Source organism: Eschrichtius robustus, chromosome 11 (genome assembly GCF_028021215.1).
Source record: "Eschrichtius robustus isolate mEscRob2 chromosome 11, mEscRob2.pri, whole genome shotgun sequence".
Lineage (NCBI taxonomy): Eukaryota > Metazoa > Chordata > Mammalia > Artiodactyla > Eschrichtiidae > Eschrichtius > Eschrichtius robustus.
Window position 1 is genome coordinate 77,079,051 of NC_090834.1, and position 16,718 is coordinate 77,095,768.

At 45.8% G+C, this 16,718-nt stretch overlaps 1 protein-coding gene across 1 annotated transcript; it reads right to left on the minus strand.

Annotated features, from left to right (window-relative positions):
* Window positions 1-11,053: 11,053 nt before the first annotated feature.
* Window positions 11,054-15,104, minus strand: DBX1 (developing brain homeobox 1). The gene is made up of 4 exons (XM_068556714.1): window positions 14,738-15,104; window positions 13,975-14,076; window positions 11,852-12,054; window positions 11,054-11,419 (listed from the first exon to the last, which is right to left on the minus strand). The coding sequence occupies exons 1-4, from the start codon at window positions 15,102-15,104 to the stop codon at window positions 11,054-11,056; spliced, it is 1,038 nt and encodes a 345-aa protein (XP_068412815.1).
* Between the last annotated feature and the right edge of the window lie 1,614 nt (window positions 15,105-16,718).

Below are 16,718 nucleotides of genomic sequence, written 5' to 3' on the forward strand. Positions count from 1 at the left end.
TGTTGGTTATCTGTTTTAAATATAGCAGTGTGTACGTGTCAATCCCAAACTCCCAATTTATCCCTCCCCCCACCTACCCCGATTGTGATTGTTTTTGCATCAGCATCAAAAAGTCATTTTTTTTGAATTTTAATACATTATTATTATTATTATTATTTTAATTAATTAATTTATTTATTCATTTATTTTTGGCTGTGTTGGGTCTTCGTTTCTGTGCGAGGGCTTTCTCTAGTTGCGGCAAGCGGGGGCCACTCTTCATCGCGGTGCGCGGGCCTCTCACTATCGTGAACTCTCTCGTTGCGGAGCACAGGCTCCAGACGCGCAGGCTCAGTCGTTGTGGCACACGGGCTTAGTTGCTCTGCGGCATGTGGGATCTTCCCAGACCAGGGCTCGAACCCGTGTCCCCTGCATTGGCAGGCAGATTCTCAACCACTGCGCCACCAGGGAAGCCCCCATTTTTTTTTTTTTTTTTTTTGAATTTTAAAGTAAAACCATAAACTTAAAATCAAGGAAACCTTTTTCTTTTTGGAGAGTGTAAAATTGCAGACTTACAGGTCTTTACCAGGAAAACCATTTCTATAATTATTTAATATTGTCTTTCCAAATTCAGACTGTGGGACTCCAACTAAAGACACTCTTTAAAGGAAAGCATGAATATCTACCCAAAGGACCCCATGTAGAAGCCGCAGTTGGTAGTGGAGTGGAGAGAAGGGGCGGAGACTTGGGTTCTATGGTCCCTTTGCCCTTAGTGGAAAAAGAATGTGCTGGAGTCTCTGCCATCTGGGTAATTAGGTGAAAGTTACTCAGCCTCAGTTTCCCATTCTGTCACATGCAGGTATTGATGTTTCCACGGAAAGCTGTAGTAAAAGTTAGATGCAAACTAAATGGAAGCTTTAGCAATATACCCAGCACACTAGGACTCAGTAGCCATTACTGTTATTCTTTTACGTGTAAAGAAAGGGAACGAGGCGTTTTGGAAATGTTTACTTAGTGGCTGCTTGTTTCAATTTATTGCCACTGAATAAAAACATCTTATAACATTACTGTCCACAAACACACTCAGAAACATTCCTCCCTCTGCTCTTCCTGGTATGTCTTTCTGGAAACAAAACAGTATATGGTTTCCTCTTCCTACCCCATAAAAATAATACCATCCTTCAAGACTTGGGGCAAATTTCTCCACAAAACCCACTAAATGCTGGGAAAAGGGGACAACCAGGAAGATCATTTGTCATGGTGATTAAAGGAAATAATGTATATAAAAATGCTAATCACCACATCTAGCATGTAGTATGGTCTGAAATAATAATAATAGTAATAATAATAGCTTTTCTTTGAGATAGTGGCAGTGAGAATGGAAAGAAGAGCAGAAAATCTACTAAGGACTTACATACCAGGACAGGCCTTAGAGGGTGATCCCTTGTATGGAACGGATGAGAGAGGGAGAGGTCAGGAATGGCACTTGTCTCTAATTTTTGAGCAAGAGAGATGAAGGCATTCATGGAGTTAGGGGAAGACTTGGGTGGGGGGTTTTTTATTGTTGTTTTTTGGGGTGTTTTTGTTTTTGTTTCTGCTTTGTTTGAATGGAGTGTTGCAACTAGAAGACTCGCCCTTGGTCCTGGGCATGTGGAATTTAACAAGTTCTTGGGACATCCAAGGGCAGATATCCAAAGACTGCTGCTTATCTGGGTCTGGAGCTGAGGGAAGAGATGTTCTAGTGCAAGGTTGGGGTTCACCATCAAACAGATGTTAGCTGGAGACAGGAGAAGATCACCAGGGTAGCTCATGGAGAAAGCAGCAGCAAGGGCTAAGGATAAAGAGAAACATCTGCGTTAAGGGTAATGAGCCCAAGAATGAGCCTTTGCCAGCTCGAGGGGCTGAGAGACATCCGGCAGTAGCTAGAGGGAACAGAAGAGGAGATTTTTTAGGGTATGTTCGGAGGAAGGGATAAAGTTGGTCGTGTGTCAATACTGATAGGAAGGTGCTACTGAGAAAGGTGGGCTGAAGATGGATAGAGAAGGGATTCCTGGAGGGAAGAGTTGACAGAGGAGGGAGGGAACTGAGGACCTGTGGAAAGCACAGGTGTGGTTGCAGCTAAATTTTTATGTGGAGTGGTACGAACTTGGCCAAATAGTTTCCTCCCATCTCTCCCCTAGTAAAGCACTTCATATGTTTAAATGATGAGCTCTCAAAGTGTGATCTGGGGACCCTGGAAGTCCCCAAGACCCTTCCACAACTGTACAGTGGTGTTTTCTGTACAGTAGGGGTTGCATGTGCAATGGTGTCTCCCTCTGACGGCTAATGGAATATGTGCTTGTATAGTCTTGGGTTTCTTAGAATTTTCTAAGGTGGTGAATTTAGATTTATGTGCATTTTAGTGATTAACTTAGCTTTTCTTTTCTCAGTACTTCTGCTGTGCTTTTACAGCTCTCTTTACTTATACCTGCTATGACATCTGTAACCTCATTATCACCCAGTAAATTGCTATTTTGAAATTCCCAAATTTTCCTTGTGCCTATGCAGAGACACAAGAAGTGCACATGGTTGTCTTGTTTAGCAATACTATTTTAAAGTGTTTTGAAAATGTTCTACACTGTAAGATTTTGCCAAAAACTGCTATTATTTTAGAATTTTATATTTTATTTAAAAATAAAAGAAAATGTGCCATGTGTTTTTCTTATATTAAGGGTGAATTGTTGGCTTTTGAAAGGGAGACTAGAAGAGTCACTTTCTCAACCCATAGCTGCACTGTCTATTTCTAAAGATGCTAAAACAGATAAAAGTGACATATCAGAGTTCATGGAAGGCAGGAATATACTGCCCCTCCCCCCCAGTAAACAAAAACAAAAGCTGGATGAAACTGCATAAAAGAAGGAAAATATGTTAAAAGTTAATTGATGTAATAATTTACCTTTATTGTCTTACACAACAGACCATTCGGGGATAGTATTATGGTTCCAATTAAATTGTACTATCATTCTGAGACCAGTCATTCAGAGTTCAAAGAAAGGAATTGAATTGCATTTTTAAAACAAAGATGTGAGGCACTCTTTAAAAATTAAAAATTGTGGGCTTCCCTGGTGGCGCAGTGGTTGAGAATCTGCCTGCCAATGCAGGGGACACGGGTTCGAGCCCTGGTCTGGGAAGATCCCACATGCCGCGGAGCAACTGGGCCCATGAGCCACAACGACTGAGCCTGCGCGTCGGGAGCCTGTGCTCCGCAACAAGAGAGGCCACGACAGTGAGAGGCCCGTGCACCGCGATGAAGAGCGGCCGCCCCCCCCACCGCTCGCTGCAACTAGAGAAAGCCCTCGCACAGCAACAAAGACCCAACGCACCCAATAAATAAATAAAGAAATAAATTTATAAAAAAAAAATTAAAAATTGTTACGGATTTTCAGACTAGAAATGGAAAGGCCACTAAAGCATCTCACAGAGTAAGTTAGCATCTTGCATTAGCTAAGGAAGTACACTCAGCAGCTGAGACTAATTAAAACAGCTGACAATGCTGAACACCTGCTGGATGAACAGTCAGTAAAAGAAGTCATGATGGTGCCACTTTCCAATAGTAGAGTAACTCATCAAAAACAGAGTTAATAAATCACCTGCAAAACTGTAATTTTGCTTTGGAAATGGACAAATCTGCAAAAGTGCCTGGACATTCTATTCTGTTTGTATTTGTTTAGTATTCAAAACAGCTAATCATCAAAGAAGATCTGTAAATGCTTGACAGCAAACGCAAGTGTTGCTGAAGTATTTAAAGTATTGAATACCTTTTTTTTTTAAAAATTTATTTATTTTATTTATTTATTTTTGGCTGTGTTGGGTCTTCGTTTCTGTGCGAGGGCTTTTTCTAGTTGCGGCAAGCGGGGGCCACTCTTCATCGCGGTGCGCGGGCCTTTCACTGCCGCAGCCTCTCGTCGCCGGGCACAAGCTCCAGACGCGCAGGCTCAGTCGTTGTGCCTCATGGGCCCAGTTGCTCCGCGGCATGTGGGATCTTCCCAGACCAGGGCTCGAACCCGCATCCCCTGCATTGGCAGGCAGATTCTCAACCACTGTGCCACCAGGGAAGCCCTGAATACCTTTTTGAATCTTATGTTTTATTCAACTACTGTGTTGACATTTTTAAGGCATTTTTAGTGCAAAATCGGTTGTCGGTACAACTACTGGCACCTTGGCACAAATCAAGGCAGGGGTGCTAAACTACACCAGTGGTCATTGCATTCTCTGCTGCCTCCTGCCCACAGACAGCCAGTTTCACTTAAGGATGTGGTTGGTGGGGCAGGAAAAATTATTAATGTTATCAAATTTCAATGCTTAAGTATATAATATATAATCCTTTTAATACTATGTATGATGACATGAGAAGTGTGCATAAAGCACTTCTACATCGTGAAATGTGATGGTTATTTCAAGGAAAAGCACTTTGCGATTCAACTAGCCACATTTTTCATGGAACTCCATTTTTACTTGAAAGAATGATGGATAGAAAAACTATGGTTTCAGACTTGGGTATCTTGTTGACGTTTTCTCAGAAATGAATGAAGTGAGCCTTTCACTTGAAGAAAAAATTATACCATTTGTCCCCATAATAAAATTAGAGTTTTCAAATAAAAATTTAAATTTTGGAAAACTTGTATCTGCCACCATGAGCTTGACAGCTCCTCAACTCTTAAAACTTCTATGATGAGATGGGTGATATTAACAAATGTGATGTTTGATAATATATGGAAAGTGTCAATGTTTAGAATATTGACATTACCCAGTGAACCAATGTTTTCCAAATGACCAATGCATGATGTTACAAAATCAAATATGGGTAAAATACCCATTCAAACTGCAAGACAGACCAATGGACTTTAATGTAACATAGTTGAAAAGTTCATTGACAAGAATTTAGATTTCAAATTGCTACTAACCTTTAAAAAACTACCACTCATCAAGTTTTGCTGTTGTACCAAAGAAGAGCCACAGTCATCTAAGGTTAATCAAATACTGCTCATTTCCATTTGCATATTTGTATGAAGCCAAGTTTTCTACAGATAAGAGAATTCAGCTGTCTCCTATTAAGCCAATCATTAAAGAGTTCTGCAGAAATGTAAAGCAATGCCACTTCCTCTTTCTAATTTTTTGTTTTGTATATATACTTATCTTTCGTAAAGTATGGTATTTATATGGATATTTAACAAAATTGTTTTAAAATGAAGTAGTATTTAAATTTTTTCTCAGTCTTAATTTCTTATACCAAAAATATCGATAGATAAAACCCACAGAAACAAAAAAAGTTTTAGATATTCAGTGATTTTTCAGAGTGTAAAGGGGTTTTTTAACACCACAGTTTGTGGATCACTGGTTTAGACTACAAGGAGGAGAGCTGGTGGTTCAAGAGATTTAGGTGGATGAGAAAGGTTTCTAAATAGCCAATGATTTTTTTTTTTTAATTTGGATTTCTTTTTCTTTTTTTATAACAATTCTATAATTATTTATTTATTTATTTATTTTTGGCTGTGTTGGGTCTTCGTTTCTGTGCGAGGGCTTTCTCCAGTTGCGGCAAGCGGGGGCCACTTTTCATCACGGTGCACGGGCCTCTCACTATCGCGGCCTCTCTTGTTGCGGAGCACAGGCTCCAGACGCGCAGGCTCAGTAGTTGTGGCTCACGGGCCTAGTCGCTCCATGGCATGTGGGATCTTCCCAGACCAGGGCTCGAACCCATGTCCCCTGCATTAGCAGGGAGATTCTCAACCACTGCGCCACCAGGGAAGCCCCTTTCTTTTTAATTAATTAATTAATTTATATTTTATATTTGGCTGCGTTGGGTCTTCGTTGCTGCACGCAGGCTTTCTCTAGTTGCGGCGAGCGGGGGCTGCTGTTCGTTGCGGTGCGCGGCCTTCTCATTGCAGTGGCTTCTCTTGTTGCCAAGCACAGGCTCTAGGCGCTCGGGCTTCAGTAGTTGTGGCACACGGGCTCAGTAGTTGTGGCTCACGGGCCCTAGAGTGCAGGCTCAGTAGTTGTGGTGCATGGGCTTAGTTGCTCCATGGCACGTGGGATCTTCCCGGCCAAGGGCTTGAACTTATGTCCCCTGCATTGGCGGGCAGATTCTTAACCACTGTGCCACCAGGGAAGTCCCTAAATAGCCACTGATTTTTTCTCATAACTTCAGAATATTAAATAACATAAAGCTCTATTAAGAGTGCCTATTGGTTGGAGTTTGGTTAAATGAGTTTTTACCAGTTTAGTCAAGGAAGGAGGATGGTGTATTAGCGTTAGATGCACCTGAATTTGAATTCTGGCTGAGGTAAGCATGGGGAAATTACCAAAACTCCTAGCCTCAGTTTGTCTATCTGTATTGTGGGATAATAATATCTACCTTAGATGGGTTATTGTGAGGATAAAACTTCACATAAATCTTCACTACTTAAAGTGTGTTCTGTGGACCAACAAGGGGTTAGCAATGCTAAATACCCAGAGCTCTGAATCATGATCTACATTTTGATGAGATCCCCAGGTGGTCTTATGCTCATTAGAGTCTGAGAAGCACTGATGTGTAAGGCACCTAGCAGAATGCCTGCCTGCCACATAATAGGTGTTCAATAAAAATGTTTCTTTGGAGTATTTATTATTCTTCAGCTTATAACTATTTTAGTCTTTTGGACTAAAGTAATTGGTTTGATTTTTTTTTTTAATAAATTTATTTATTTATTTATTTATTTTTGGCTGTGTTGGGTCTTCGTTGCTGCACACGGGCTTTCTCTAGTTGCGGCGAGCAGGGGCTACTCTTCTTTGCAGCGCATGGGCTTCTCACCGCGGTGGCTCCTCTTGTTGCGGAGCATGGGCTCTAGAGCACAGGCTCAGTAGTTGTGGTGCACGGGCTTCATTGCTCCGCGGCATGTGGGATCTTCCCGGACCACCGTGTGCCCTGCATTAGCAGGTGGATTCTTAACCACTGTGCCACCAGGGAAGCCCAATTGGTTTGATTTTTTTTTTTTTAATATACATATAGTGTGTACATATTATGCACGTGAGTGATATATGATACAAATGGTTTTTTTTTTAATGTGATGATCCATTTATTTATTTATTTATGGCCGTGTTGTGTCTTCATTTCTGTGCGAGGGCCCTCTCTAGTTATGGCAAGTGGGGGCCCCTCTTCATCACGGTGCACGGGCCTCTCACCACCGCGGCCTCTCTTGTTGCGGAGCACAAGCTCCAGACACGCGGGCTCAGCAATTGTGGCTCACGGGCTTCCAATTGGTTTGATTTTTAAAAACACATCTGACCAGTTAATTTAGTGTTTATCTTTTACTTTATTATCGGCCTAAGTAATCCTTCAACTTTCAGACCTATGGTCTAGACTCTAGAGTGTCTCTGTCCCACCTTTTAATTTATTTATTTATTCAATACATATCAAACACCTAATACATGTTAGGGACTATGCACGACACTAGGAAAACAGTATGCAAAACGAAGATGATTCTCACCCTTGTGACGCTCAGCTAAAATTGGCACTAAAATGAGCCAAAATGTGCCACTTGTAATTCTCAAGAAGTAAAGCTTTGTGCATATGGGGGAGTAGCATACATTTTTTAAAAACCTCCAGAGTATATTTTTTTCCTTTTCTGGGTTTTCTTAACTTTTATTAATACAGAAAAAAAACTTTATTTACATCACATAATACTTCTTGGTTTGAATTTTACGTTGTCTCATGATAATATTGCTTACCTCAGGGAATTCCCTGGTGGCCTAGTGGTTAAGATTCCGGGCTTTCACTGCCATGGCCTGGGTTCAATCCCTGGTCAGGGAACTGAGATCCTGCAAGCCGCACCGTGTGGTGTGGCAAAGAAAACAAAAACAAACAAACAAAAATGTATATATTGCTTACCTCAGATTTTATTCACTTGCCTGCCATAATTTTGGCCATTGCTGGATTTTTAAATCTGCTAACATGTGAGTTATTTTTCCAGTACTGAAATATTACTGAAATTCTGCACCCATTGAACAACCCCCTATTTCCCTGTGACCCCAGCCCTTGGCAACTGCAATTCTACTTTCTGTTTCTATGAGTTTGACTACGTTAAATACCTCATATAATTGCAATCGTATAGTATTTGCCTTTTTATTACTAGCTTATTTCACTTAGCATACATCCTCAAAGTTTATTCATGTTGACAGGATAACATGTGACAGGATTTCTTTCCTTTTTAAGGTGGAATAATATTCCATCGTGTGTGTATACCACTTTATCTCTTCACCCATCGATGGACATTTGGGTTGCGGAAGCTATTGTGAATAATGGGAATGATGTGAACATGAATATCTCTTGGCTATTGTAAATAATGCTGCAATGCACACGGGTGTGCCACTAGATTGATGTAGACACAAATCCATCCCCATGCCTGAAAATAGTTCTCGACTGTAAGTAATAACTGCAGGCTTGAGCTGGCAGAGAGGGAGAGGTGGGCCATTTCTGGCCAGGATTCCATCTCTGGTTATCTCTCTGGGCAACAGCAGAGGGAAGGAGAAAATAGCCTGAATCACTCAGAGCAGAGAGGGTTTCCTGTCTGAAAGATTGTATGCCTACCATATGCAGGACACCACACTAACACTTTCATATGTATTGAGGGGGAAATGTGGGAGATTTCTTGAATTAAGATAATTATGATAATTAAGATAATTTTCCCCCCAAATTCCCATGACAATGAAAACAGTGATTGCCAGTGTCAGGAATGGGCCCAGCAGGGCAGGATATCAGGACCTTAGCATAGAGAGGGCTTGTGTTATTTGAAAAGAGAGTTGAGAATAGAATATATTCAAATTTCAAATATAATGCAAACTCTTGAAATTTAAGCTTAACAACTTTTTTTCCTGGCTGTTGTGGTGTGGGTTAGGACAATAAACAAATGTGTTATGTGGCTGATGTGGCAGAGATCAGTCTCTCAAAGAGCACAGAGCCCTTGCCAGGGTTCTCACCTGATGTTCTTTACTGGTTGCTGGTTAAATAAATCATTTTTGCTGAAAGTTAGTCTTTAAAGAACTTTAGTTTCTCTGGGGAGCCCCAGAGTCTGTATCTGGGCTCCCAAGTCCTGCCTGTAGATGTCATTCCTATTAAAATCAGTTAATACACAGAAGTCAAAACCAACTTTCGGCTTCCCTGGGGACTAGGAAATATGCCTTCAAGGAGGGAAAGAAAAACCATTGCAAAGTTGAACCACTTAAACTGACTTTCATTGTTGTTTTCTAGTCCATCATTTCAGTCCTTAGAGTAGGGGAGAAGGATCATCACAGACTCAACTTGTTGACATCACTTGACTGGAGCTATTTTACTTGTAACCATAGCAAAATTGGCTATTTTATGGTACAGGGAAGCAGAAAAGGCACTGGCCCGAGAGTCAGAGATGGGTTCTAGTTCTAGCTTGTCCTCTAACTAGTTGGGTGCTTTAGACAAGTGCCTTCCTCTCTTGAATATGAGTATACCTTCTGTAAATTCCAGCATCACTTGGACTAGAATAGCTGCATTCCTTGCACTAGAATAGCTCTAACATTCTGTAAGTTAGGGATAACACTTTATTGTTGTGTGCATCCTACTTTTTATTTGGCATTTGTTCATTTGATACATATATACATATATAAAAATCTGTACATGGTAAAAATACAAAATAAGTATTTTTTTATAAGTTACTCAATTAAACAGCTACCTTTTTAAAGTTTAAAAACCATTGCAAGAAAAGAGAGAAGGAAATCTAGTCAGTCCTTTATATCATTCACAATAAACTTGGTATAAAATATCCATACAAGTGTACAAAATAGTGTACAGTTCACAAAAGCTGTGCAAAGACAGCAAAGGTCTATAAAAAAAAAAATCAAAGAGGCTTGTGGGTCTCTCTCTGTTCACATCATGCCCAGTGCTCAGTGAAACCTCCCCAGAAATAATAAAAGGGCACAAGGTAGAGTGCTTGGTGCACATACTATGCATGCAGAAATAGTAAAGAAAAGGCTTTAAAACACACACTCGAAATAGAGGCCGACTCTTCCTCCCATTTACAGAACTCACTTCTTTGCCCAGAGAGCATTTGGAATATGACACGTAGAAAAGACTCAATATTTATGTGGTACCTTAGACCAGAAGGCACGGGTAGATTTTTTTTTCTTTCTTGAAATTTTTTTTCTTTTTTTTCTTTTTAACATAAAGTTACTTGCCTTTCTTTTTTATTTATTTATTTATTTATTTATTTATGGCTGTGCTGGGTCTTCGTTTCTGTGCCAGGGCTTTCTCCAGCTGTGGCAAGCGGGGGCCATTCTTCATCGCGGTGCGCGGGCCTTTCACTATGGCGGCCTCTCTTGTTGCGGAGCACAGGCTCCAGACGCGTAGGCTCAGTAATTGTGGCTCACGGGCCCAGTTGCTCCGCGGCATGTGGGATCCTCCCAGACCAGGGCTCGTGTCCCCTGCATTGGCAGGCAGATTCTCAACCACTGCGCCACCAGGGAAGCCCCTCTTTTTTGAAATTCTTGAGCTTTCTAAGGGCACTGCTACGGGAAGACTGGGTTACCAGTGTCTGGAGTTGGGCAAGAGGCCCTCGCTACCTAAGATGGGGAGGTGGAGGGATCTAGGAAGTCAGGGGTCTTGAAGTTATATGCTTGATGTTGTGACTCCTATCTCGGTTTCCTACTTGAGAAAAGGTTTCTTACCTTATAGGGTTGTTGCTGCTGTAGACCAGCAGGGCCTGGCTCACAGCTAAACCCCGCCTGGGAGAGTGAACACCCCACTGTGTTGAAAATATCTTGCAATAAGGAGGCTAGACAGGGGCCCTCGCGGCAGAGTTAAGGCTGGGACCAAGACCTAAATTTAACTTATGCGGAGAGGGCTGTTAGTAGGTGGCGTGGGGCAAGGGAATGTCGTTGAGGGGCAATGGAAGGGGCCAGGGTGCCCTCGACGAGGCGACAGTTCTACAGCGGGGAGCCGCAGCGTCTGCGCAGCGGGGGCAAGTGAACACGCACCGAATCCCACCTCTTCAATTTCAAAGCACTTATAATCGGTACCCCGGGCGCGGGAGGGCTTCTAAGACACGGTGATCTCCTCCTCCTCGCCCTCCTCATCCTCCTCGGAGTCGGAGAAGTCCGAAGGTTTGTCGGGGCTGCCAGAGTGCGCGGGCGAGTGGGGCAGCGGCCCTTCGAGGCGCGGGTCCCGCAGGTGCCGAGGGTCGGAGGACGGGTGATGATAGGCCAGGCGGTGGCGGAGGCTGCCCGGGCCCTCGTCCTCCTCCTCGTCGTCGTCCCCGGGACCCTTCTGGCCCACGTCGCTGAGGTCCGGGTGCGGATTGAGTTTGGTGGGAAGGGTCTGCTCGCGGCAGCCCCCGCTAGACAGGAGCTCGCGCTCCTTGGAGTTCCGCCACTTCATGCGTCGGTTCTGGAACCAGATTTTCACCTGGGGCGAGAGGGGTGAGAGCCGGGGAGAAGCAGCGCTTAGCGCGGAATCCCCGCCGCCGCCGCCGCCGCCGCCGCAAGTGGGCGGGAAGGAGGCCCCGTTCTTCCTCTCTTTGCCGGCTCCCCACCCGGTAAAGTGAGTTCGGACCGGAAGTGGCCCGCACCCTACCCCCACCAGCTCGGCCGCACGCACCTCTCGCCCTCTCTTCCGGCACCTGGCCCAGGTGGGCGGGGGTGGGGGAGACGCTGGGCGCGGGAGCGACGGGGCGGGGAGAGTGGCGGGCTATCGCGAGAAGCCTCCGCGAAGCTGGCTCGTGCACTTACTCCCTCTCTGGACTTTACCGCGTCTGTACAATGGGACCTAAGCGGTTTCAGAGAACCTGTCCGTTCGTACGATGCGTGGGGGGAGGGGCTCTGGGGAGACTGCCCTCACCTGTGAGTCTTTCAAGCCCAGCTTGGCCGCCAGCTTCTTGCGGTCGGGCTTGCTGATGTACTTCTGCTTCTGGAACATCTTCTCCAGCGCCTTGCGCTGCACGTCGGAGAACACGGCTCGACGCAGCATGCCCCGACGAGGCTTGCCGCGGGCGGCCAGTGGCCAGGAGAAGGTCCCCGGGATGGGCACGACGCTGGAGGACGCTGCGGAGGCCAGGGGTGCGAGGTGAGTGAGTGGGCGGTGGCCCGCCCGGGCCGGTGGCGTCCGCCCCACCATTGCGGCCTCCTTAGGTTTTTCTCTCTGATCCCTTCATCTCTTTAAAGCTCTCCTTTTTCTCCCCCTGGAGAACAGGCTACGAACCTACAAACCTGCGAGAGTGAAAGGCGCTTTCTGCCCAAATAACTTTCCCTTTCAACCGTGCAAACCCGGATTAGGTAAAACCACGGAAACACAGAAAAGACCCCCCACAATAGCCTATTTCGTTTTTCCATTCAACGGTCTCAGGGAAACTAACTTGCGTGCATCAGCTAATATAGCTGCAGAAAAAAGTAAATTGTAAAAATAAAGTAGCCAGCCACTGGGTTCCCCCCTAAGCTTTTAACACGTTTGTGGCTTTTGCATTCTTTAGATGAAAACGAGGTGATTTACTGATTTGATAGAGAGGAGAAAATCCGCTTTGGATTTTTTATGTTTTGAAAAAATCCAATCAGTATTCATCTTTTTTTATATTAATCTTTCCTCCCCTCCCCCACAAAACGTAAAGAATTCGGCCAGAATACATGAAAAGTGGCAGCTAATTAGCACATTGACCGCTTCCCAATGGGTATTGGCATGATAAAAGGGGGGAGAGTTTCGCTTTAAGGGAGAAAAAAAAAACCCCAAAAGAAACAGAGACTCTAATGAAGCGTGAATGGTAATTGTGTAGTAATGAACTAACAGAAAAAGACTAAGGACAAGCAGCGAAAGCCATATATTACTGGGACAAAAGAGATTTACACTTTCAAACTAAACACAACTGCAGGCCAAGACCATTGGGAGAATACTGATGGCAGAGGCTTCTCTTCCCCGAATCATTTTCATTAAATGGACATGAAAAGCTATTTATAAAGCTCGGGTTGTTTTTGTTAGAGCATTGAGATGGGGGAGAAAGGGAGCAAATTCCATTATCAGCAGTAGCATGAATGGTGAGGGGGGGTGAATTCTCTCTCCCCCTTTCAAAAATCAATTGCTTGTTTCTTTCGCTGATATTTGGAAGTGCTGTCGAGGTTCTACCCATCCCCCAACGACCATGCCCAGTCTCTCTTCCCTTTATAAGAGTTCCTGTCTCCTTAATCTTGACCAGCTGCAGAGTTTTTGAGCCATAGTTTGCGTCACCACTGGGATTCCAGGATGAAAACGTCCTGTGAACCTGTTTAAGGTGATTCTCCTTTAAACCGGGACCCTATTATGGGCTTCCCTCCGACTTATTTTACGAGCTCTAGGATCTTTAAAACGGTATGGCGGTGGGGGGACGGTATGAGAAAGAGTTTGGGAAATCAGGTTGGAAATAGAAGGTTGGGGTTGTGGGAGGATCTAGTCCCCCTCCCCCTGGGCAACCCCAGGCATCCCACACAAGAGGGCACCCCATGTGGTCTTGTGAAAAGCCTGAAGCCCTGAATGAGTCTTAAAGAGAAATTAGCCCCGGCTGGTAGGTGTCTCTCGGCGGCTTGGAGGGGCGAGGGTTGGTCTGTGTGTGGCTGCCCGGAGGAGCTGACCAATTGGTCATGGTGCTGAAACCTTTGTGGGGAATCGTGGCCAAGTGCACTGACTCTGTGGGAAAACGGCGGCGTGAAGGGATGCCAACAGCTCCTCGCCGGGAAGGGAACCGCCTCAAATTTGGACCATGACAATTCCTGCTAATTTGTAGAGCAGGGAATTGGTGCAAAGTGTCAAGCAGTCACTGCTTGTGCTAAATAGGGCATCAAATTGGCGCGACGGATTCGTGAATGTTGTACGCCTTGCAACCTCTGAACCGGAGCGTAACCCCGTGGGGTGGACGGAGAAATATGGCTTCGGGGCAGGGAGCGACGGGGTGGGGCTGGGGCGACGCCCAGCCTCCTGAAAGGAAGGGGGGTGAGACCTACCTGGGAAATAAGAAGATCTGATGAAAGGCTGGAAGGAGCCTTCCAAGTAGGGAAAGGCGAAGGTCTTGGGAGGGACACTCTGGAGCAAGGCGGGGGACGTTTCTGGGAGAGAGTGAGGAAAGGAGGAACAGAAGGAGGGAGACAGAAAGGGAATTTGATTAAGTACATGATTATTGTACAGCACAGTGAATACACGACATGATTAACCTTTCGGCTGGTTTCAAAGGCATCTTACTCAATGTACTGACACAGTAAAGTAAACCTTTTCCTAACACTGTCTCTGTCTGTGGAACCCCCTCCCCCAGTAGTCCTCAGCGTCCTCCCCCCGCCCCCCCCAATGTCATCCTAGGCACTAACGAGATAGAAGAACTGGTGGCGGGGGGGGGGGAGAAAAGAATTGCAGATCGATAATACTTGCTAAGCTAGTAAATATATTGTCTTGGGTTTAACAAAAACTGGCTTTCAGAAGCTCAAGGACAGAAACGCAGACGTCCAGGGGCGTGCGCGCAATTTCACTGCGCCAGGGAACTGTGCGCGCTCGGACTGTAGGTGTTCAAATTCATTCTGAGGGTGGGGCGAACCTGGAGGCTTTTCTTCTCGTGAATCGTCTTAACCTAAGTCTCACATTGCTTGACAGTGGGGCCTCGGGGATCTTGCGTACGTGTGTGCACTGCTGTGAGCGTGGGTACCCGCTGCGTGTGGGAAACTGAGGTCAGAAGGACTCTGCATCTAGACCGGCCCTTAGCGTTTTGCTTTCACTTACCAGTTCTGGGCGCCGAAGAAAGGATGGCGTTCACTCCAAACTTCAGAAACGTGGGCTCGCTGGCAGGGGAGACGGCCGTCTGCGGTGAGGCGCCCCGCCGGCTGCCTGGCCCCGGGGAGCCCAGGTCCGAGGCCCCTGTGTCTGTGAGAACCGCAGGGGCCCCCTGCCTAGGGGGCGACATGCTGGCGGTGGGCACGCTGCGGGGCAGGTAGGCGGGGGGTCGGCTGATGCGGACCAGATCCTCCACCAGGAAGCTCGAGTGGCCGGAAAATGCCGACTGCAGGGACTGGGGCAATGTTAAGGTGGGCGTGGGGCGCAAGAGGCTGGGGTACCCGGCTGGGGGCGCGAGGAGGCCGGGGAACATCATGTTAGGCGAGGGGCGGGCGGAAAAACCCTTCTTCCAGTGGCCAGAGGGTAAATGCTGGGCTTCCCGCCCCTCCCGCCCTCTCTCTTGGGCTTAGCAAACGTCTTCTAGTAACGATCCCACTTGGGTGTCTGCGAGTCCTCCTCGGTCCTCCCTTCGAGGTGATGGTTTTATAGTGGCCCGCCCGTTAAAGCGTTTTGAAAAGTGACAGCTCTGACAATGAAGTTCAACAAAGTTCTCCACTCGAGCTTCATTCGCCGGAGGCTCTGGGCGCGCTGATTGGCGCAGGGGTGCAATTTATGATTGGATTAGTCTTCATAAGCATGGCCCGCACAATGGGCTGGCAACAAAGGCTGGCCGCGCATCAATTCTGCGTATCGACCGCCTCTTTGCAATACAGTGCGCCCCCAAAGCTCTCGCCGGGAGTTTTTGTTCGGAAGCAACACCCGGGCTAATTAAATGCCTATTTAGAAGTTTCAGATGACATCTTGCCTCATAGAAAAGGAATTATTTAAAGAATGCACTAAATTTATTTGCAGCTCCCCTGCTGAGCCTGGAAAATAAATCAATAAATATTCATAGAAATTCATCTCCAGGCAATCAGCAAAATAATCCTCCCCCCTTGTGGGGAGGGCAATGGAAAATTTCAAGTCAGTGAACATGAAAATATACTCCCTCTTTGGTCTCTGCCCTATACATTACTCCAGCTGAGGCATAAAGCAGATGTGATGGGTGGGTTAAATAAATGTGGGGTAGGGGAGTGCCGTTCTAACAACCCAGGGAGACTTGAAATTGCTGCTTTGGGGCTATTGGATGTGTGTCCCTAGGATTGGAGGGGGGAGGTCTTGATTTGAGTTATTTCATGTTGGGAAACTAATTGAGATTGAGAGAGTTAGTGGATACCTGAATAGTAATATGACTCTCCTGCAAACTCCCAGCAACTTAGAAAACGATTTTCAGCGACGTATCTTTATAAGTGTCACTGAGGAACGAACGGCAGTTCACCCGGGGGAGGATCAGAGGAGAGCGTCGAAAAGGGGCAAGGCAGCCGGATTCCATTCCCAAGGGCTTACCTCTGCTGGAAGCTGCCTCAGGCAAGGACACCTGGAGGCTGTGGGTGCTCTGCTGGCTCTTTCCTAACCTCTAGAAGCCCTCGGCAGTTTCAGTAGAAACTCACAGCCTGGACTTTTAAAAGCACAGCAGCAAAGGTTGGGATTTGGCCCGAGAGAGTCCTACCCATTGCGGGCGCTTAACCCGGCCAAAGTTTTGCTGCTTCTTCATCAACTGCAATGTACAAACACGTGAAAACAGCACGAAGGACGCGATTCCCAAAAACGTTGGTCCACATCAGGAAAGACGATTCTTACTTAATTTGGTGCCTCAAATGAGAATCTTCCTGTAGACAGTACTTTGTTTTCTGCTGGGTTGGGGCTGGGGTGGCGCTGAGCCTCAATTCCGTTTCTCGGCTAGATAACAGATGTGTAAAATGTCCCATTCATTTCTTTAGTGTGGCTGAACCTCCCCAAAGAGAAGTGTGCAGCCCGCCAGGCCGCCCTGATCCTATTAACCATGAACTAACTGTCACCTTCAGCTGGTTTTCCTTTTTTGCTTTTTAAC

Excerpts from the sequence above, each read along its gene's own strand:
- DBX1 (XM_068556714.1), bottom strand. The coding sequence starts at position 15,104 with ATGATGTTCCCCGGCCTCCTCGCGCCCCCAGCCGGGTACCCCAGCCTC. Across the intron at positions 12,055-13,974 it reads CAGATCTTCTTATTTCCCAG|CGTCCTCCAGCGTCGTGCCC; the intron begins GTAGGTCTCACC and ends TGGCCTCCGCAG. Across the intron at positions 11,420-11,851 it reads TGGGCTTGAAAGACTCACAG|GTGAAAATCTGGTTCCAGAA; the intron begins GTGAGGGCAGTC and ends CTCTCGCCCCAG.